The sequence below is a fragment of the Petaurus breviceps genome, unplaced genomic scaffold (genome assembly GCF_028583685.1).
Source record: "Petaurus breviceps papuanus isolate PSGF00001 unplaced genomic scaffold, PetGlider_PUasm1.0 38, whole genome shotgun sequence".
Taxonomy (NCBI): Eukaryota; Metazoa; Chordata; class Mammalia; order Diprotodontia; family Petauridae; genus Petaurus; species Petaurus breviceps.
The window spans coordinates 100,767,205-100,791,955 of record NW_027186304.1 but is presented as its reverse complement, the minus strand read 5'-3'; the positions used below and the strand labels follow the sequence as shown (position 1 = coordinate 100,791,955).

The 24,751-nt window shown below is 34.4% G+C and overlaps 1 protein-coding gene across 1 annotated transcript in view; it reads right to left on the bottom strand.

Annotated features, from left to right (window-relative positions):
* RALYL (RALY RNA binding protein like) overlaps window positions 1-24,751 on the bottom strand; it is an 823,485-nt gene that overhangs the window by 442,117 nt on the left and 356,617 nt on the right. Inside the window, exon 4 of the mRNA XM_069100197.1 lies at window positions 15,213-15,491. Coding sequence (XP_068956298.1) covers window positions 15,213-15,491 — 279 coding nt within the window. The remainder of the gene's footprint in view (window positions 1-15,212; window positions 15,492-24,751) is intronic.

The window sequence follows — 24,751 nt, the reverse complement described above, 5'->3', positions numbered from 1 at the left end:
TGTGTGTGTGTGTGTGTGTGTGTGTGTGTGTGTGTGTGTGTGTGTGTAGGGGAAAAGTCTGTGTTATCCTATGGCAGAATTTACAAATTATTGGTGCCATGTTCATTAATTTTCACATGTTACTACAAGTATAAAGGGTCTATCATTGTTGTATATCAACAGCTATCAGAAGTCAATAAATGCACACATTTAGTTTTATAATAAGTACCTGAAATGACATTCAGTAAGTATTGAATCCTCATGGATTAATTCAGTCAGTTCTTTATATTGATAATGCTCAGTGGAATTTATTGATATTGCAAATTCACCATATTGGATTCCTTAGCTTTGCAACATCTGGCTCAGTCTACCCTTCCAATGAAATCTCCCATTGCAAGATCACCCAGTTTCCAACCTCCCTAACATGCCTCAGATTTACTCACTTCCACCTTTCCTCCTTTCATTCTATACACATTGAATATATAAAGGGACAGATTTTGGCTGTATTCTAATGCCAAGACACAGGAACAAGAACAGGCTGGATGTCAATCGATCAAATTAACTTACATTGTATGTAAGTTGCTTAGAAACCTTCTGAAATCATGTTCACTTTTGGGAATCTATGAGTCCTTGATTCTAATTTGATCAAAGTGTGCAGGAAGGAAGGGGACCAAAGAAATGAGCCATAGGCTATCTACAGGGAAGACATGGCACACATAAGACAGAATGTGGATATAAAATACTCTCTGACAGGTGACCAGGTTTCTATGACTAAGCAAAATATGATCATCATAAAATCAGGGGGTGTTCTGCCACCATTTCTGAGTCATAGTAGCTTAAATGATACAAGTTGATGACTTTGCAAACTTGGAGAATTAAATAAAGATTATTTATTATTAATGATGTTCATTGAGACCACGTAGAGAACAGAAAGTCAGTCAATCAACAAACATTAAGTGCTTACTGAGCCTGAGATATTGTTGTGTCTCTCAGGTGTGTCTACACCTAGTTGCCCTTAAATCCAGGCAGGCGACATTATCTTAGCCAATTTCTGCCCTGCTTCCATTTACTTCTTCCCATGCAGTCTCCCAACTGGAACTCTAGTCCAAAGAACATCCTTTTATTGTCTGATAACAGCATACTTTATATCTAGCTGGTCCCAGACCAAGCCAAACACTTTTTTGCATCAACCACCTTCCACCTTGTCTCTGTACCCTTACAAAACTCTTTCTTTCATTTCTGGCTTTGGAGAAATGTAGTTAAAGCAACATTGTTTCTAGAAATGGCATGTCAATGAATTGCCTATTGTTTTACTCATCATTTCTATGATTTTCCAGATTAGAATGCAGTTCCCTGACCATCACTCTCCTGTAAATGTTATCTTCCCCTATTAGAATGTAAGCTCATTGAGAAGAAGGATTGCTTCACTTTAATCTGTATCCCCATAATATCTGGCACAAAGCACTTTCCCCCCTATTCATTCTGTGAGGAAAAAAAGTAGACAAAAAAGAACAAGGTTTTGTTCTCCAAAAATTGATCAGATAATGGAGGAAAACTTGTTCCTCTCTCAAATAATATATGTTAGCAAATTAAAAGACAATTAAGCTAAGGGCAAGGGAAAGTGGTTCACAGGTAGTGGTTTTACATTTAAGCAGAATCTCTTCCAGAAGAAGAATAAGTCTAGAAGCTAAAGGTATCATTAGAAGATTTAATAGAGGATTAACTACTTTATATTAAAGTTACTGGAAATTGATAATAAAGAGAAACAATGGTAGGAAGCCAAGACTATCTAAAAATGTCTAAGAAGTGTTTTCTTAAGTCTTGTTTCAATCAGTATCTTATTACTATAACCTTCCTACATAACATTAATATGCAGAAACACAAATATTAATTATTACCTATGTAACCTCAAGCACCTCTCAGACCTTCTGTTTTCTCATGTGTAAAATTTATGAGTAGGACTAGATGTATATAAGGTGTCTGTCAGTGCTTATATTCTGTGAGCTTGTTAGTGTTTACTATCTCAAATTAGGGACATGAATCTCCTGGGGGTACTATCTGGGGCTTGCCTATTAAATCAGAATCAAAGTGATCCAAAGATATAATGTTGTCTCTTCTCTGGTCTATGCCATCTCCTTTATCTTGTTTTTAACTTCTCTTTTCATTCTTTTTCTGCCCTTCACATGGAAAGACTTCTCACCATCTCTCACAATAGAATGACTTCCTATAGGATCTACCTCAGGATTCCTATCCTTTTAAGAGACATTCTTGATAGATTCTTGTAGCAGCAACCCCACTGGCATGCCCAGGATGGCTTCTAGCACAGGTTCTTAGATCTGTTTACTAGGAAAGATAGCTGTTTAAGGGGTCAACAATCTTCTTTAATTACATTCACTAGTTCAGGGGAAAAGTCAGCACCCAGAATTTCAGAAAAAATACAAACAGAAAATACAAGCAGACAAATAAAGACCAACAGACAGGGCTCTGACTGCCTGAATCAAAGCAATATTGCTATATACTTTACATTCATCCCTGGATCAAGAGAGCCTTGACATCTGAGCAATTTGGGGAACTCTGAACATTGAACTACTCAGAATCTCGGTCAGGGAATCACAAGATCCTTCTCATAAGCGAGCCCCCAAAGCAAAATACCAACTCAGAGTATATAAACACTTCTCAGAGCCAGAAACATCACAACCCTTATGACTCAGGGCCTAATTAGAAATTAGCAAAAGGTGTGAAAACCTTCCTACAAGCAAGCCTCCCTTAAGCAAGTTTCCCTTAATAGACTCCACCTGAGGCCTTTTAATGGACTGAGAAGATGTTAAATCCCATTAATATTACAGTTCCCAATCATAATGATAATTTTTTTTAGTTCAGCACACAAAATCAATTTGCTCTCTAACATCCTTGTCTTTTCTTCCCTAGCTGTATTATATATGCATGACTCACCTCCATAAGCAGGTTGAAAACTTTGTAGTAGTTGAATGAAGTTTGATGTGTCAAACATCACAGTGTCTTCTACCTTGTATTGTGTCTACCATAGCACTTTCCTGCAATTCATTCTTGTAGAACCACTAAACACTCAAGAAATGTTGCTGAATGAATTAATAATACACCAAAGAATTCTTCCTGGGGGCATGTAATCATTCCTTAGTTACTGGTTTAGTAAATTGTTATTGCCATGCATGTTTTTTTTTTAAACAAATGACTCATACCAGGTCACCTTAAGTGTCATTAGTTTTACAGGCACAGTCTGAAAAATCATGAGTTTAGGAAAAATGCTTTTTTTCTAAAAAGTAAACCTAAAATATTGTATTAAGAATCTTGATCTCCTGCATCAAAAGCTTCCAAGAAAAAAAAAGCCAATGAGGAGAAGAATGCCTTAAAAAGCCAAATTTGCCAGAAAGAAAAGGAATTTCAAAAACTCACTGAAGAGGATAATTCCTTCAAAATTAGACTAGAGTAATTGGAAGCTATGACTTTATGAGAAATCAAGATACTATAAAACAGATCCAGATAAATGAAAAAATAGAAGGCAATGTGAAATATCTCATTGGAAAAGCCACTGACCTGGAAAATAGATCCAAGAGAGATAATTTAAAAATTACTGCACTACCTGGAAGCCATGATAAAAAAAGAGCCTAGATACCATATTTCAAGAAATTATCAAGCAAAATTTCCATGATATTCTAGGACCAGAGGGAAAAATAGAAATTGGAAGAATTCACAGTTTGCCTCTGAAAAAGATCCCCAAAAGAAAACTCCTAGAAATATTATAGACAAATTCCAGGATTCCCAGGTCAAGGAGAAAATAGTGCAAGCGGTCAGGAAGAAACAATTTGAGTATTGTAGAAACACAATCAGGATAAAACAAGACTTAGCAGCTTCTATGTGAAGGGATCAAAGGGCTTGGAATACTATATTATGGAGGTCAAACGAGCAAGGATTAAAACCAAGAATCACCTACTCAGCAAAACTGAGTATAATGCTTCTGGGGAAAATATGGTCATTTAGTGAAATACAGCATTTTCAAGCATTCTTGATGAAAAAACCAGAGCTGAACAGAAAATTTGACTTTCAAATACAAGAAGCAAGAGAAGCATGAGAAGGTCAAGAGGAAAAAGATATCATAAGGAACTTATTAAAGTTGAACTATTTACGTTCCTATGGAAAAATGATTATTGTAACTTATGAGACTTTTCCCAATATAAGGAAGGGAATATATATGTATATATATGCTAATACATACATATATGTATATATTGGAGGGTGTATGAGTGTATAAATATATATGTGAGTATGTTCATATGTATGTACATGTATACATAGACAGAGGGCACAGGATGAGTTTAATATGAAGGGATGATATCTAAAAAATTAAATTAAGAGGTGAGAGAGAAATATATTGGGAAAAGGAGAAAGGGTAAATTATCTCATATAAAAGAGACAAGAGAACACTGTTACAATGGAGGGGAAGAGCCGGAAGGTGAAAGTGAATGGGTCAACATTACCCTCATTGAATTTGGCTTAAGCAGGGAATAACATACAAATTCAATTGGGTATCTTACCCTGTAGGAAAGCAGGGGGGAAGGATATAAGAGGGGAGATGATAGAAGGGAGGGCAGATTGGGGGAGAGGGGAGTTAGAAGTAAACACTTTTGAAAAGGGACAGGGTCAAAGTAGAAAACAGAATAAGTGGGGTTGGGATAGGATGGAGGGAAATATATTCTATCACAATATAATTACTATGGTAATGTTTTGTGTAACTACACATGTACAACCTATGTTGAATGGCTTGTCTTCCCAGTGGCGGTGGGTGAGGAGGGAAGAAGGGAAAGAATGTGGAACTCAGTTTCAAAAACAATTTTTTTTTCATGTAACTGGGATGTGAGATATACAGGCACTGGGGTATAGAAATCCATCTTGCCCTACTAGAAACCTGGGGGGTGGGCTATGGGGGAGGATATAAGAGAGAACAGATTGGGGGAAGGGGTATTCAGTAGGGTTGGTATTTTGGGGTGGGGGGTAGTGGGAAGATAGGGAGAAAAAATTTGTAAGTCAACATCTTGTGGAAATGAATGTTGAAAACTAAAAACAAATAAATAAATTGGAAAAAAAAGAATCTTGCTCTATTACAAATAGTGAAATATGTGGAGTGTAGAGTCAAATAAATATGATTTTAAAAGTCAGCTGTCTCAAATCTATGCAGTTTTCCAATGAAACTGTAACATGAACATGTACATGAATATGCTTTCTAGATGGGTATTTTCATTATCTATGTCCTATGTCTAGAATGTTCTTTCTCCTCATCTCTGAATCCTAGCCTCCCTGTCCTCCTTCTCATCGCAGCTAAAATCCCAGTCTACAATAGGTCCATCTCAATTCCTCTTCATTCTAGTGCCTTCTTGCTGATTGTTTGTAATTTATCCTTTATATATAGCTTATTTGTACATAGTCATTTGCATATGGTCTCTCCCATTAGACTCTGAGCTCCTTGAGAGCCATCGTTGTCTTTTACCCCTTTTTGTGTCCCCAGAACTTACCACAGTGCCTGGAATACTTCTTAACTGTCCCTGGAACATGGTAACTGACTGATTTTCCTACTGTCTAATAAGCGCTATTTCACAGCGTAAATTGGAACTTCAAGTCCTTATCAATCAGGACAAAACTTTCAAACAAAGACTTCTTTGCATAATTTTCTCTGTAATTTTAAAAATCTTATGATAAAGTATAGACTTCATGATCAATGACAACTATTTCTAGGAACTATTTTATGTACCGTTTGTCATTGCTATTATATATTCTGAATTGTTAAGTATATAAATTGCAGCTTACCTTCAGTCTTTCACAGGTCAGTTAACAATGGCATAATATGGGAATGATGAAAGACATTGCAAATGTATATTCACAGAATAATCAACCTAGTGTAATTGGCATATGCATAAAAAGAACATTTCTGTCTAGACTACATCTCAGACCACTTAATTCATTTTAAGGTAAAGGACACTTTATTCCTGTGACCTCATATAACAAAAATATCTTGTGATTTACTTAATATTTCTTTAGGTTGTGTCCAGGCTGACATAATAAGCTTGAAAAATGCCATAAAATCCATTTTCTGAAGATTTTCAATATAAAACATCAAACATTTATATTAAAATCTAAAATTCAAATTCAATAAAATTAGTAGTCATATGTTTATTATTTAATTAGTAATTATCATGAAATATAAATACAAATAATCAAGAAGGGTTGGATTTTATAGACTTTTTTATCATTGATATGGTGCCTACTTCACTGGGGGTGAGATTTGAACCATGACTTGACAGCATAGTCTAGTACAGCTAGTATTTATTAAGCACCTACTGTGTGCCAGGCACTGTAAAAGGCTCTGGAGACATGAAGAAAGGCAAAAGAGGGGCTTATTGTCTAACAGATTTGATCCCTTGTGGTCCCTTATACGAACACTGATTCTTAAAGTCAATGTAATAACAAGCATTATTAGTCACGTACTTAGGTAGGACAAGTGATCATATATATAATCACACATGGTAGAAGGATTCTAGAAAAGCTTTTCTGCCAAAACATTTCTCTTACCCATCTCTCACACTGTCTCTAATTCCACCATTATGTTTCAATCCAAGATATACGTTTCTTTCATTTCCATGTGTTCAAGTACCCTTCTATTAAATACCAGTCTTGTCAAGCTAGAAGTGGCATAGTTCTCAAGAAGTATAGAGAAAGGATCATTACAGTGGTCATGGTGTTTAGAATAGAAGCCTCTTATAGAGGCAATACAAATATAGGAAGGCTGAGAACCTTCTCTGTTAAGATGTGTTTTTTGTCACAACATAGGCAATAAACTTTCTAAAAGTTAGGGAATGTCTTATCTACACTTCCTATCTCCCATAGCACCTAACACAATACTCTAGGCTAAAGATACTTAGTTCTTGAAACCATTTCTCATTTAACATGATTTCTGGCCTCTACACTATTCTGTTTGTATTCCTTTGCATATGTAAAAGATTGTCAATGTCTTTTTATGTTATGACAACAAAGGATTGATTATTATACTTTAGTGCACTCTGAAAAGGACAAAGTACAGTGAGATTATCATCTCTAATGTAATGGACACAATATTTTAATGAATGTTGCTTTTTATATCACTGTCATGTCACATTATTGACATACTGAGACAATAACCAACTAAAACTCTTATGTTTTATATGTACTACTCTTAAATGAATTTTTCTTTACTCTAGTTGATTTATTAAAATCTAAGTATTGGACTTTGCATTTATGCTTGTGAAATTTTATCCTTTTGGATTCAGTCTACTGTTCCAGCCTCCTAAAATGCTTTAGGTTATGGGTGTAATTATCCAATATATTATCTATGTGAACTTTATGTCATTTAAAATTTGCTATTAATTCCTGTTATATTTTATACAAATCTTTGATAAAAATCCTAAAACAAGATAGGGCCAAGAAGAAATCCTTGTAGTATGCTGTTGTAGAAAGGTCTGACATCAATCAATTAATCAATGCTTTGGGGATAAATGATCATTCGTCCCCTGATTGGTTAACCTGAAATGCCTTGTCCTGAAAGTAATCATACTGATTCTGATTTATTCATTTCCTTAATCTGAACATACCCTTTTCCTAAGTTTTTATTTTAAGCATTTTTATAAGCCAAGGCTCATTCTGAACTTTCACCAATGTAAGATCATTCTCCATATTATTTTTCTCTTTCTTATATGTGTCTCCTTTCATATTTGTATAAAGCTTTTGAAATCTGACTGTATCGGATTTCACTAAAGAGGAGCTACAATTGTTTCTGTAGGTGCTTCTTGCTTTTCTTCCTCATTAATATCATTTGGACATGTATATTTAGGGCTTTACTGTTGAAAGCCTCCCATGTCTTTTAGGCTACTTCCTTTTTGAGAGCCTTGGATCATTGAATCATATGTACAATTCCCCATAATTTTGCAGATCTGTGTTGCTAAATTCTAGGATACAAATATGAATATTCCCAGAATACTTCTCATTGAATATTAAATATTCTGAAATGACAGGATTATATTCTCTGTGTCAAAATCATTTCTACATCACCAACTACGTTTCATTTGTCCGAATTAAGTCCCTTGTTGTTTCATGCATTTTTTGAAAGATATTTTGAACAAATTTAAGAATATATCACACACTCTAGTTTTAGAGGGAAAACACTTCTAGCTGATATCTATATATTCAAAATTATCCATCAAAATTATGACTTTGCTGTTGTGAAAGTTTTGTAGCCTATGAATAATTAATCAACATCTTCCATTTGGCCTATATGACACCATAATATTTTTCTCTCTTCTTGTCTATTCTAAGTGTATCCACTATGCTTCCACCATCAAATGTGCAGATTGTCACACGTGTATCTCTAGTTTGTAATGTGAAATTTTCTTTCAATTTCCATACTATTCCTAGAAATGTATCAACAAAAAGAGAAAATATATATACAAAGGATATTATAATGAAGTTGAGGAATCTATCAAATACTTGGTTTAATTTGTCAATTTCTTTTATTTGTTTCCATGAAATGGAGGAGGGAGAGGAAAAGTGGGTGATGTAGTAAATGAAATTAAAAAGCTAGAACTTAATGAGAAAGAGAGACATACCGAAACACAGGTTATTTAATAAAGGTTGGAATGACATGTTATAGAGGCTACTTCCATTCAGGAATGGGTTAGATGAGATTATTTCTTCCAATTCTGAATCTTATGGGATTTCATATAAGTATAGCATAAGTAATAACAAGTTAATTCTGTATTCAGTTTAACTATATCTGACATGTGATCAGACCAAAATCACATCCTAAATTTGAGAGAAATCTTAAGGATATCTGAAGGGATTAGCTTGAGGGCAAAATAAGTCAAGAAATGCTCAAGCAACAACTTGACTACTTATGCTTGACTCATATCATTAAAAATAAGTTAAAGGAAGAAAACTTAAAGATTGAAGTGGATGATCACTTTGATACTAAAAGACTTGATTTTATACTTGGATCTCTCATATGTCTCTTATCTTTAGATTTGTTTTTGCCTCAATTACATGAGACATTCTGTAAGGCATAAAGCACAGATATAACCAGTAATTGGCTATATAAGTAATATGTACAGTTTGAAAAGATGACCACTTATTTTGTATAAAAAGGCACTCAGTCTGGCCTGAAGTATAAAGGGATATATTTTAATTTAAGGAGTAATATCTTTGAGTCATATTCAAGGAGGAATGCAATTAATATATGTGCTCTGAAACCCACCCCAAGAACATCACCAAGACTCAGTCCAAGAGAATAGGTGAAAAGAAATATTACCTTCTCAGAGGTACAATTTAGCTAGGCATTTTACTAATCTAAGTGAGATGGCATTAATATATTCTTTCCTGGGTCTTTGTAGTTAGGCTAGGATCCTGAAAAATATGGTGTGGACCTTAATCCTTGAACCATTTCTAAATGACTACTGACTCAATAAAGATATATGTGAGAAAAATTACCTTAAAGGGGTGATTTATGATACATTAAGTTATGAAATATGCCTTTTCATTTACTTAATTTTGCTTTTTGTCATAAAATTAGTTTTGCACCAAACAAATTTCCTGTTTCCACAAATTTAGAATAAGTCAAACTCTGAGTGAAGTTAACCTTCAAAAATTACTTCTTAAGATATTAAAGTAACAAAACTTTGGAAAAAACATTAGATGGTGATATTCTATCTTTTAAAATTTGTAACCAACTTTAAAACTAATAATTTATTTATAAATTAAGAACTGAGTCAAGAGTGGTGGTATATGCTTGTAATCCCAACTATGGTTGGGTTGGTGTCTTTTGAGCTCAGAATTTCTGAGTTGTGGTGGGCTAAATCATTCAGGTGTCTGCACTGTTTGGCATTAGTATGGTAAGCCCCTGGGAATGGCAGACTGCCAGGGTGCCTAAAGGGGAATATATCTGCCAAGGCCAGAGGAGGTCAACACTCCCTTATGAATCATTAGTAGTATCAAGTCTGTGAGTAGTCACTGAAGTTTCAGTTTGTGTGAGATAGGGAAAGAGACCCAGGCTTAAAAATTTAGAAATGAGCACCATTTTAAAGTGAACAAAATTATAAACATTTGCCTCAAATAATTATTTCAATTTGGAAAGTGAATCAAATGATAAACAATAACCCAAATAACATAAAATCATCCACTAAGAAAAAAAAAGCAGATGGAAATCTGGGGTCAAAGAGCGAAAAAAGTGAATATCAAAACCCCAGTGTCTTTTAGAAAGCAATATATATTTCTTATGGATATGGGAGACAGTATTTGCCCCAGACCAAATTCTCCCTCTGCTATTTTATCAATGCTCCTTTCATTTCTCCTCAAAATATCTTGGTCCCCCCTCCAGATTTTCTTTTATTTTATGGGCAATTCAATGGATCTGAAATCTCATCAATGTGGGCACATTCTCCCATGGTGCAAAACACAATAAATCCACAGCTATTCTTTCATGTTGTCCATTTTCTCCCATAAATGCTCCACAAAGCATCCACCCAGTTTTCTGAACCCAACAAATCTCTCCAGACTCATTTAACATTACTCCTTTTCTCAGATATTACTCCCCTTCATAAATTCTGCAATCCAGTAAAACTGGCCTTTTCCCTATTTCTTACAGATACACTGCATTCTTAATTCCACTCATAGATTGACTCTCTTTCTTTTAAAAAAAAGGTCAGGCATCATCTCCTTTGTGATGCTTTTCCTGATTCACCCAAATGCAAGTGCCTTCCTTGCTGTGTAGGGTACGTTCATGGAGGACTGGTACCTCTGGTGTGATGGCTGCCAAGACCTTTTCAGGGCTGCTTTCCACCTTTCATGTCCACCTGTTCCATCCAACTTTCACTTGTGATTCCAAGAAGCTGTAGCATGTGCAGTGACCACACCCTGGGAAACCCTTTTGAGAGATGGGTTAAAACCAGGTTGAGGATAATCAAGGGGTCTCAAACCCACTGATGAGTTAGGGGAGTGTCTCACCCAAGCATGTGAAGACTTCCCCTGGTGGAATGGGTAGATTGAAACAGTCTGTTCCAACAGCCATGAAGGCAGCTGAAACAGGCATTGTAGAGTGTTTAGGGATTGGTTAGACATCAAAGACACCAAGGTCATACACTGCATCTTGAGCCATCACTAGTCATCTTGATTCTATCCTGCCACTGGACTGTGTGACTCTGGAGGAGAGAGTGAGGCCGAACTTTGTGCAACTTTGCCTCACTTAGATCCATTTTACACATGAATCAAAACACACTGCCTAAAAGACATAACCCATGCCCTCCTTCACAAAGATTCATCGCATTTAAAGAATTTGAATATATTTCTATTTAGTCACTTTATATTTATGGTGCCTACATTTATTTTGTGCATTTATTATCTCTACTATTTGACTATAAGCTTTTTGCAAATAGGAATTGTTTTATTCTTTGTGCTTCTATCTCCAGAACATATCAAGTGTCTGGCACATAGTAGGCTCTGAATAAATACTTGTTGATAGAGTGATTGAACTGCAGCCATAGAGAATGATGGAAAATCCTGATGTTAAAAAAGATCATTATTTTCGAAAGCATCTTGGAGTCATTAAAAGCATGAAGCAATTTCCCAAGAGTAGTCCAGACCACTCTTGATGTCTTTAATTCTCAGTCCATTTAATTGTTCTTTTACAAAGTCTATTCAAAATATATGTATTGATAGATTAGCTTTTTGGGACATCCATTCAGTTTCATATTGTATCTTGGAGGAGAGCCATTTTTTATTTACTTTATTTTTCTTGTCTGGATAGTTAGGCTGAAAGCTTCTGAGTGATTTTGAATTTCATTTATGAAGTTCTAAGTGTTTGCTTGATGTATAAATATGTATAATATAAATATGTGTCTATAATTTATACTTGATATTTAAAGTATGCTTTATGTATAACATTCTGTTAACACCAAAGACAATTATTACTTTTATAGAGACTCTGTTCCAGTTGGACTCTGAATTGGATACCCTCAGTAACAGTGGTGAGCACTTTCTGGAAACATGAAATTCCTTATTTATTTTTTCTACTTACTGATATTGACAACAAAAGGATTGTTAAAATTATTTTTATAACTTTAAGGAATATTATATTGCAACATGTGCATAGGAAATATCTCATATAAGGGAAACCTTTAAGAAGATATTTTGCTCTACTAAATCGAATGCTTTTTATAGCTCAGAAAAACAAACAGTGGGATTTTCTATTCTCTTCCTTTTTTGGTCATCATGCAATTGTAAAGATCCCACTTATAGAATATCATTTTCAGAAACTTAGATGCCTTGGGCTATATTGAAAAAGTCTTTTTTACATTTGAAAACTTACATATCAATAGTAACTGATATTTTCTCAATCACTTTTTTTTTGTGCCAATAATCAGGTCTGTAATTTGTTCCAAGTGTTTCTATGAGATGTCCTGAGAATAAATCTCTTAATATTCTTGGAACTTTGTTGCATTCAGCTAAGATGAATATATCTTACCCATCAGCTAATTTTATAATATTTTGGTTTTTTAAATTCCATTTTATTCATGTAAAGTAGATCATGAGGAACTATGCTATAAAGTCCAAATGTGGTAGATTCACAGTCATCAAAGTAGGAAACTTTTATGAAGAAAAAATTATACATTTTTTCAAGTTTTGGTTCCTTTAGGGATTCCATAGGGATCACCTATCACAATAGAGTTCCTTGTCAAAGTTCCCACAACTTGTTTTTCATTCCCCAACTTCACCACGTTTAATGAAGCGATATTGTTCAGAATCTTCCTCTGTCCTTCTCCATAAAATTTTGCAGATGAATTTTGCTTACAGATCACCATTTCCTTTGGCTGCCATCTCTCTCAAATTTTTGTGATTATCAAAAATCTTCCCTAACCTCTTCCCATCAATATTACCTTTTACAGTTTTTATAAGAAAATTGAAGATTTGTATCAATCATTAAGATGTGTTGTCTATACTGTAACAAATACAATTGTTTTGGAAAGGTTTGGATGCTGCATTTTGTATGGAGAAAATATCTTTGGTATTGACTTTTAATTTAGTTTTTGTTGTCCTAATTTTATTTACCTTAGAAATTTTATTAATATCCTTTTATGTAAACCATAATCACTTCCAAATATGCTCATGTATATCCCCTCTCCAATGACACTTCCCTTATAACAATGGTAAAATTTTTCTCAAGTACAGCAAAAATGCTTGCTTCTTATAATAAAACATTCCACTTTTACTCTCCTCTCTTCAACAAAAGAAGGAAGGTATATTTCTCATCTCTTCTCTTGAACTATTTGATTGGATTTTTATTATAAAGTTTCATCTGATTGTACTTTCTCTTTAAAATCTTGCAGTCGTGTATATTTTCCTTTTTCAGAATACTTCATTCTCAGTCTCTTTAATGTGGTCCTTTTGGACTTTTTTTTCCTTCTTACTATAATCTTACTACAATCTCCAGGTATCCTTTAAAAAGTCATCCCTTATGTTACCTTATTTCTAAACTCTAGGCCCACATCACCAAATTTATTTTAGACATTTCAAAGTGGATATCTTAGATATATCTCAAACTCATGTCCAAAATGGAGCTTTCTTTCTCCTCACAACCTATCCCTCTACCAAATTTATTATTTTTCCTGGCAAGGAACCACCATTCTTCTAGAATCCCAAATGACTAATCTTGGCATTATTATCATCTTTTCACTATCTTTTATTCCATATATTCACTTAGTTGTCAAATCTTGTCTTTTCTACTTCCACTATATCTGTAGCATTTGAGTCTTTTTCTCTTCTCACACAACTACAACCTTAGATCTAGATTTTGCTACCTCTGCTCTAGACTTATAGATGACTGCCTCAAATCCCTTCTTACTTAAAACCATTCTCCACATAACTGTCGAAGTAGTTTTCTTTCTTTTTTTTTAAAGCAATTGGGGTTAAGTAACTTGCTCAAGGTTACACGACCAGGTGTTTCTGGGTGGGTGCTAAGTGTCTGAGCCCAGATTCGATCCCAAGTCATCCCGACTCTGGGGCCAGTGCTCTTACTCACTGTGCTACCTGGCTGCCCCCAAAGTAGGTTTCTTTAAGTTCAAATCAGAACATGTCACTCTTCTATTTTCAGTGGCTCTCTTTTGTCTCTAGGATAGAATATTACCTCCACTGTTTCACTTTTAAAGCCCTTCACATTCTTCTCCCAACCTATTTTATAGCCTGAGTTTATATTATTCTCTATCTCCACACTCTGTGATATAGCCAAATTTTTTGTTTGCTGTTTCTCATATGCAGCAACCTATTTTTTGTCCATGTCTACAATGGACTCCCTTGTGACTTTTACCTCATACATATCACTTTCTATGCAAAGGCTTTCCTGATCTCACAGGTACCTTCACTCCCTAACTACATTTTATTTAACCACTTTTCATTTATTCTGCATATATTAATCTCATTCTTTTATCTCCCCCAATAAAATGTGAATGCCTCAAGATTAGATATTACTCCTTTTTTTTTTTGTATTTCTAGAACCTAAAACAGTTCCTGGAGCATGGCAAGCACTTAATAAAGACTTTTGGGTTGATTATCGATTAATTACTAAGTGTATCATCAATAAACACATAAACAAATACTCATTGACAGCCTACAGTATATAAGGCACAGGGCCATGCTAGGCATAATCGGCCATGCTATTCTTCATGTTTACAGATTTCACCTCCTTTCGACAGTTGAAGAATAAATCTGCAAGCCCAACCCAAATCTATCATTTGCTTATTTACCCTTCTGTGCAATAGATGATATTCTTGAATGGAAGCACCAAGATAAGTCCAATGAACAAGTTTTGAGTTCTTTCTCTTTACCTAGCACTATATACTAGGAGTTAGCAGTGTATATGATAAAAGCAAAAGATGCAGAAGTTACTACCCCAAAAGATTTGACAGCCTGTTTAGATGAGAAGATTTCTGTACATGAAACAAATAGTGGAAAATAAGAAAGTATAACATCAAGTGCTAAACTGTAGTACAGATAAAAAGTGCTAGAGAAGGTCAGAGAGGAAAGAAGTCATTGCTATTTATGTATTCTCCAATTGGCACTTAAATAATAAGATTAAATATCTGTGTCCACAAAAATTAGCATACACACATAATAAACCAGAGTTAACTTACCAAGTGGTTGACCTGCAATAATCCTGGCATTTTCTCCTGCCACTGCAGCCCTGGCATGTCTTTCGCTCATATACTGTACAAATGCATAACCTTTATGCACCGAGCATCCGACTATTTTTCCATACTTTGCAAAGATGGCTTCTATGTCACCTTTTTTGACAATGGCTGTGTTCAGATTGCCAATGAAAACACGAGAATTGATAGATTTGGGATCATTCTTATTAGTGACGTTGCTGGTCTGTGTTTTGCCAGTCATGGTTGTCTCACGTTGTTTTAACCCTTAAAAAAAGAAAAGAATAAAAGATTCATATTGATTGCATAGTATATTTGCCAATTGTTCAAAACAGAAAGTCATTGTGGTATTATAGCTAGAGAGCTATCCTCAAATCCAGAAACAGTTGTTTTAAGTCACATTTCTGACACTTATTAACCATGTAATACTGTGCAAGTAATTTCTCAGTGAGCTAAGCAACTAAGACTATATATATGTAAAGTTCTGAGAATGTGCCAATGTTCATTGGTAGAGGGAATATACTCATGCAGGATTTCCCAATACTGGTGAAATCATGGGTCCCATTCTTATATTCTTAATCATAGTAATAAATCTTTTAGGATAAGCCCCCATCTCAGAGTGTTATATGCTTTCTTAGGAACACACATGTAAATACATATATACATATTTTTATATATGTGTGATATAGTTCTAAATAAGTGTATCTAAATATTGGTATATGTATACTTTTATAAATATATAAATACACATATGAATAAAATTATATACAATTTATAAATAAATTTTAACTTTGTGTATTTTATAAAAATACATTTTTAAATATTTCTAATTGAATTCCCCAGAATTTAGACTTAGATACTGAATTCCAACAGATATATGTATAGATAAAGATATTTTAAAGCTTTTCTTAAGAGTAAATTCATCCAGTAGTTGCAGTCTGAGAATGAATTTTTCTTCTATACATAAAATGATAACACAATTAAGTTAAAATGAAGACCAGACTATAAGAATGATGTATTTTGGGGCGGCCAGGTAGCACAGTGAGTAAGAGCACCGGCTCCACTGTCGGGATGACATGTGGATCAAATCCGGGCTCAGATACTTAGCACTCACCCAGAAACACCTGGCCGTGTAACCTTGAGCAAGTTACTTAACCCCGATTGCTTTAAAAATAAAAGAATGATGTATTTCTTTTTTGTTCATAAACATAAGTGAAAATTACATCATCCATAATGCTAACAATAATCATTGTCTATGAGGACAGATTTTAAGTTACAGTTATTAATTGCAAAAGATCCAGAACTGAACTAGATACAATCTTTAATATCAAGAAGCTTACAATTTATTTTGAAAATAAAATGAAGTTTTTAAAAGATCAAATAAGATGGCTAACTCAATTATAAAGAAAAATATCAACATAAAACTTTTGAATTATTAACAAGAATTTTCTTCAAAACTGTACAGAGCTGCAAATATTTGTTTTAATGAAATCAATCACACATGAAGACTTTAAAATATATCTAGTAGGTAATATCTATTTATGAATAGGAATCTGGTATGTAGTAAGGGCAGCTAGGTGGTACAGTGAATGGAGTGCTGGGCCTAGAGTCAGGAAGACTTATCTTCCTGAGTTAAAATCTGGCCTCAGACACTTACTAGTTGTGTGACCCTGGACAAGTCACTTAAACCTGTTTGGCTCAATTTCCTCATCTGTAAAATGAGCCAGAGAAGGAAATGGCAAACTGCTTTAGTATCTTTGCCAAGAAAACCCCATATGGTGTCAGGAAAAGTCAGACATGACTGACACAACTGAACAACAACAAACCATCCTGTTAATTTATCCATTCAGCTGATAACTGTAAACATAATTTTGTATATTTTATATGTTAGGGATCCATAATTTCATCAATATGTGTACTCCCTATGCCAATACTGACTATAAACCTATTGCTCCTGAAGCTGTATAATGTTCCTTGTTTGTTTCCATAAATCCTCCATAAAGAATATTTTAATATTCTGACCTCTCTGTCATTCTTTTAGTGTCTGAAAGATACCACCACCACCACTTTTACAAATCTGGACAAAAAAATTCTCTATGTGATGCATATGAGTAAAAATCAGGGAACGGTATGATTTTGTAGGAATAAAAATTGCAAGTAATCCAAAAGGCAATGAAAAGTCACATAGTAGATAGAAATAGGCTACAACATGTTTCATAGAATGACTTGTATGAATGTATCAATATAGAAAAACATTCTCAATAATAAGTAAGACTGAAAGAGTAAGTGGATCAGTCTTATTGGAAGAAGCAGGGACAAGAAATGGAAAACATAGAAACTACACTGGATCATCAAGTTATCAAGTATTCAATGTTACTTACAAGTATCAATTAGATACATTGATTAATAACATAATGATTACTGTATACTCAATTCTACTCATGAATGGGGCTGAACTGTAACCATCTATTTTATATCTTTCACATGTTATTTTCAACTATTCCACATTATTCTTTGGTTATCTACCTCAATAATGTTTTGAAAACATGCCCCTACTCTAATCTAATATTCTTCTTGTTTCCATGTCTCTCTTCTAGGCAAAGAAAGTGTTTGCCATTTGAGTTTACTTTTTGACGTATGCAAGGCTATGACTTTTGCTCATCAGATAAACTTTTCTAAAACTTGCAACTTTAAAGAGTTTGGGTTAGGGTTACTGAAATTGCATTCTTCTTATAATTTTCTTTTCTTCATACTTATATTTGTTTTTTTTTTTATCTTTGCTCTAGCCAGTTGGTGATGTTACAGAAGAAAGCTGATTTTGAAAAACCTACTGTTGTTACAATTACAAGAGTATCAAACTTGGGAGTCTTGGGGACCTAAGTTCAAATTCAAGGTCTGACCTTATTACCTGTCCCGACCTAGGACAAGTGATAAGCTCTTGGGTGTCAGTTTCCTCATGAGAAACTGGAAAAGTTGATTTCTAAGGTCCAAATCCAACATTAACAAGACCTTCCAGGTCTAAATCTATGATCCCATAACAAGTAACTTCCTGTCTGTTAATATTGTTTCTGTGTTTGCATGTGTGTGTGTGTGTGTGTGGGAGAGGTGTGCACGCGCACAATGTTTAGTGATTGTCAAATTCCTTACAATCCATTTCTTAAGAAAATATTTGTAGGGACAGTTAAATAGTGCAGTGAATAGAGCACCGGCCCTGTAGTCAGAAGGACCTGAGTTCAAATTTGACCTCAGACACTTGACACACTTACTGGCTGTGTGACCTTGGGCAAGTTACTTAACCCCAATTGCCCTGCCTTTCCCCCTCCAAAAAATAAAAAAAAAAAGAAAGTATTTGTGATATAGGAATACTAAATTTTAATATAATCTACAGATGTTTGTCCTTTTTTCATTCCTTCATAAGTGAATCATGTTTTCCAAATAGTTTTCAATTTCCTATTCTGTGGTCATTTCTACATCCAAATCACCAAATATTAAGGTATACGTTGATTTATTTTGGAGGACATTGTCATTTCCCTGATAGAATTTCTCTACTTTTTTCATTTACTGTAATGAATTTTGACATATGTCACAGTTAGCTTCTGAATGGTCTGTTCACCTAACCTATTCCCCCACGTGATGTTTTGTGCTTCCTTTGGACACAATGAAACCAACATGTCAACTCCTTTAAAAGCTTCTTGTAGGAGAATCTTTGAACTATATTTATGTTTAACTACAATTTTCTGTATCTTCTACTTAGAATTGTAGTGAGAAACTCAACATGGATATGCTTTACTTTCAATTCCTTTGGTATTTTGTCAAATTTTTGATCATTGAACAAATACTTTATATTGCGTATCAACAGTTTGATTAATATTTCAGATACTTTAGGAACTATGTTATTCATAGCATTGTTTCCCCTTCCCCACCCCCGCTTTCCTGTCACTTCATTTTTATCTCTACCCCCTACACAAGGTAGGTAACAAAGACTCAAGGCCATTTTTGTATTTTGGTCAATTTATTTTGTTGCCAAAGCTAAACATTTCATTTCTTCCAACTTATAAAACATATTTTTGATGCTACCATATCCAAATACTATGTTTTAAAGTTGCTAAATTGTGCTTATTACAGTAAGCATTTATATAAATACACACAGACACATACAATAATGTTCTGATGTCTTAATTCCTAATAATGAATGCTAAGCAAATAAAATGTTGGATTCTCAATAGATTTATCTATAATGGCACAAATGATTAACTGCTGATCATCAATAAACATCAGGTAAGTGATAGGCCGCCAGTTACATATTCTATATTCATTCTAAAAATGGTTACACTTTATTTCAAAATGTAATTAATAAGTATAGCACATTTTTATTATGGAACATTAGTAAATGACTTTCAACCTTATAAATTGAATACAAATATGCCTGAAGCTTCACTTTCTGGGCATTTAGACCAGTTGCCATTTAAGCAAAGATCAATTGGGTAGCATCAAAATATTTTAAACTAAGTACCTCTAATGACTATTGGAATTATTTTAGCTTTACTAATAATGATATATAGATATGATAAATACTTCCTACTACTTAAGATCAATTTCATACACTTATGTAACCATCAGAAATATAACAGCTTTATAAGCAAGAATTATGCTGATGCCATTTTTTTTTTCAAACTAGTTACATATAAGATGCTTTCAGAATAAAAGATCAAGGAGGGTTTTGAAAGAGACAGACTGGTGGTTCAAAGGAAAAAAGCGTACATTTAAATCCATGTTCAGTTCACAAGATGAAAATGAATAATGACTCAAAACGAACCAAGCACTAAAGACATGCTGAAATTTCATTGTTTTAAATCAAACTTCTGCTACAGTATATAAATCTAGCATTTCTTCCTTACATGTAAAGGGGGGAAAAGGTCACTGTTTTTGGACTATACAGTTCTTTACTTCACAAGAATCACTGCTGTAATGAGAAATGATTCCTTTGTCACCAGACAAGACAAAAATTAATAATGGATACCATAAAATTCATAGCCATATGTTGCCTGGAACCATGACCCTCTCCATACCCATTGTGTAAATACTTCAAAGTATAATGTAATGTCATGTCCAAGGCATGTAACCATTCTTTTAAGGAACAGAATTGTCAGTGAAACATTGAACTTTTCAAAACATAAAAACATTAGACTTGTTATACTAGTCAACATAGCCCAATAACCTATCTTCGATACTGTCACCAAGTGAAATTATTATTAAGAGGTATGGTCATTCTCTTCTATACAATTTCTATCTTTTGTTGAGTTTATCGACACTCAGAGTATAAACTGTTGCCTCTCTGTGGATGAGTCCTAGCCCCTAATTTGCTACTAGATTCTCAAGTTTAATCTCTGTCTACTGGGTATGACAATGTCACCTCAAATGTAGTAAGTCGACAACCAAATTCACCACTTGCCCACAAAACCAGATGCTCCTTTTGATGTCCCTATTTATACCAAGTGACCATGGTTCTTGTAAATAAAATTTCATTAAATTTTATTGATTTATCCTTCAAAATGTCTTTTGTATGTGCTTTCTTTTATTTTGTAAAAAGTTCCCTTTTTATTATTGTGAACTTGATAAACATTAAAGAATATGGATATTACTCTGTACAAAGAAGAGAGAAGAAGTCTGTTTACAAAATTATAAATCTCTGCCATGTATAGCTTACCTTCTTTAATTCCATTGTCACTACTCTGATTTAGGTATTATGAAATTATGTCTGAGTTACTTCCATGGTTTTCAAATTAATAACTATCTTCCCTTGCTCACAAATCCAACCTGTACACTAACCATAAATTAATATTTACAAAACACTAATTTTCTCATTTCATCCCTCTGTTTAAAAACTTTCAACTTCAAATCTGATTAAACCCAAATGCCATAGTCTGGTACACATGTCTGCACAATGTGGATTAATTTATCTTCCAAATTCCACACCCATGACTTGTTTACATAAGCTCTTTGATCTATTCATTGCCTCTGACTATACTATTCACATTTCCTTAGCTCATGACATTTTTCCCTACATGAAACATCTTTCCTCCTCTTCCCAACTAAATCCTATCCATTCTTTAAGAATCTGCTCAACAGCTAACTCTTTGGTAAATCTCCCCCAAATACTTTCACCCTTTGTATAGCACTTACTTTTATTAGTAAGTTGATACTTATTTTACTGCAACACACCAAATGGATTTTCATTCTCACAAAATCGGTCCTTTCTTCCCACAACACAGATTAAAACCCAATCACACCTGCCCATCCTGGGAGTCTTATCAATGACCTCCCAGAATTTTGCCCCCAAAAAGTTCACTCAGAATGCTGGAGGTTTCCTTTAAAAATAAAAAAAAATATATATTAGTGGAGTATATACACAGTCTCCAAACTCCTCTTATTCCTCTCTCACTGCAGCCATTTACTTTTGTGAGATTATAACAATCCTTTTAAGCCATAAAAAGAAAATTATATAGAATCCACCTTCTTTGAAGTTGTGCTTTGAGAAAGAATGGTTTTATTATGTCTAATATAATGTTTAAAGGTCTACATTCCTTCCAGAAAGTTTTCATATACAACAGTAAATCGTATTAACAACATTATTTTGTATACTATTTCTAGAAGTCAAAGTACTTGTACTATTATGGGGGGATCAATAATTTAGGTGACTTCATTTTTATAGATGTTATTCATCTAAAACACAAACTGTATTGAAGAGACTAATTTCTACATCTGAAATAGTAATCCTATTTCTAAGAAAAATTGACAATCATTTTCAGACTTCAAAAAAATTAACAAATGATGTAAATGGGAATTAATATTGTAAAAGAATGAAGGTGGCAAATATTGCTGTGGTAATCATGCAAAAAATCATGTTCTAGGTGGATTTGATGTTGAGTAAAATTATGACTATGCAAGAAACTTTTAGTTAATCAGTTTAAGAACTTGCTATATTCCAGGAAAAGAGGGAGAATAATGTAGTTTTATATGTGAGTGCTGGCCTCAGAGCCAGGAAGATATGAATTCAAGTCCTGTTTCTGACAAATATGGGTTTGTGACCATTGGGCAAGTCACTTACCCACTAAGTATTAGCATAGACCTGCACAACTTAGTAGGAGGTAGGGGAAAAAAATTTAAAAAGGCTAAACTTCTTTGGGCCACAGACAGATTTTTCACAGCTCACTTTCCAAGTAAAGGTATAGTTAATGATTAAACTGTTTTGCAAACAAATCATATTAAAAAGGGAAATTTCAATTAATATCAATTAATTACACTTATCACTTAAGATTTTTATTCATCATGAAATCAGATTAATGTTAAAATTACTTTGCTAAGGGGTATAAATTTTAATACATTTTCAGGTTTTCTTTCTGTTTACATTTAGTTATTGAGACGTATTACACTTCTCGTCAGCAATCAGTTTATTGTACTCCAGAATCATGTTGGGGACTGATTTCTTTAGAAATCTGAAAACTAACCTTAGTAGCCACCTAATTTTCTAAGTTTACTTTCTTGCATAACCATTGTTCCCCAATGAGATTTTTCAACAATTTGGATGCTTTAATTTGTTTTTCATTTGTGTCCAATTTGTTTTAAGTCAGGATGTTTGGATTTTAAATGACAATAAAGACTGTTTTCCTTTGTAACGACTATTACTTCTCGGCACTATATTTTGTCTCTCTTGTAAGTAAACTAGTATCAATTTGTTTACTCTGGCTTAAACACTTTATGTTCTGATTAGATCTTCCATTTCTTTTTATCACCAATTTTACAAAGTCACCCCCCCAAAAAAAAATTTAATGTTAGGACCAAAAACTCTTCACAGCAACTGCTTACATACTGAGTGAACTGAGTGTCTAACCCTAGAGAGAGTGCCAGATACTCATGTAACTTGGAGGGCAGCCATGCAGTGATGGAGGGAAAGAAGCCCTTGCTTGGTTGCTACTCATCACATAGTGGGTGTCAGCTGCATTGGTGTGTGGCTGCATTCACTTTGTCCCTGTTCAATGCCAGTAACAACTGAAAATACAGAGGAAAGATATGACTCGCACTCTTGTCAGACTGAAGACAGACTGATGATGGTTGGTTGCTGCCAGTCATGTTACAAAAAGGAGAGAGTGTGCAGTGGCAACACACCTGCCAAGTTACCATGGGCACAATAGTGACTAGTGGAAGGTGCATTAATTGGGGCACAAAGCACTTATTATAGCCTTATTTTTTTATATCCTCTATATTTTTCATGGGCCACCTGAAATCCTTTGGTGGGCCTCAAGCAGTCTGAAGGCCATGTGCTGTACAGACCTGTGTTAAAGGCAACTCTCTAAGATTATAAAAGGTAAAGGTACCCTATGTTTCAGGCACTCTACTATGGATACAAAAGCAAAACTTTAACATTCCTTGCCCTCAGGGAAGTTACATTCTAACAGAAGAAATCATATTAATGAAATTTCTTGTTTGCCATTTATTCTTCATTTTCAAAGAGGACCATGACATGAGGAAAATGATGTCATGACTTGCCAGTGAATTTGATATAAGTGAGACAGGGTTATGCAAAGTTATCAGCTTCACTCTCTCCTTCAGAGTTCAGTGGGAAGGTATAGACTAGGACAATGAGAGAAGGCCACCTAAGGCTAGGTAAGAAATGTGGCAAAAGATGGTCTAGTTTGCCTTCTCAAAAAAATTTGGAGGGGAATACTTCAGGGTTTCTGACTGAAACAGACACAATTGCAATTTACACTCACTCTGACCTGCAAACCCAAACAATGACCAAGTGAGGCTGAAGTGGGACCTATTATTGGCCAATCAATGATAGGCAGAATGATTTGGGTTAAAGGCATGGTCAACTAGCTCCATTTGAATCCTGATGGACTTTAAAAAAGCCTGTTTTTTTGGAATTCTGTTTCAAAAAATCATAAAGGAAACTACATGGTAGAAGGAATGAGTAGGGAATAGAAAAAAATTCTAGTCCTCATATTCCAAGATATATTGTGAAGTTTCATAGATCATGTTCTAGCCAGAAATAATGAGGATCTTCCTCTCCTAGAAGGATTTTTTTCTTTTTTGACTAATCAAAAAAGGCCATCTTTTGCTTCATTTCTTATCTGTCCTTAAATCACTGAATGGGTGCTGCCTCAGACAAAGTGAGACCTGGGAAACACCTTACACTAAAAGGTCAAGGTCTCCCATTGCATCTGGGGTCATCTCCAGCAGTCCTGACCTATGTCTTGCCACTGGACTCAGGTGACCCTGGAGGAAAGACTGAGGCTGATAACTTTGCCCAATCCTGCCTCACTTAAATCCAATTCACTTGCAAGTCAAATAATCACCCTCCTGATGCCACTGGTTCTCTTCAAGAATGAAGAACAGACAACAGTCTGTGACTAGTTGCAGCTGCTCCACTGGGGACCTGACTGGTTAGTTCCAGTTAAGCAATGCAACTTGCTCCTTCCTTCCTTCCTTCCTTCCTTCCTTCCTTCCTTCCTTCCTTCCTTCCTTCC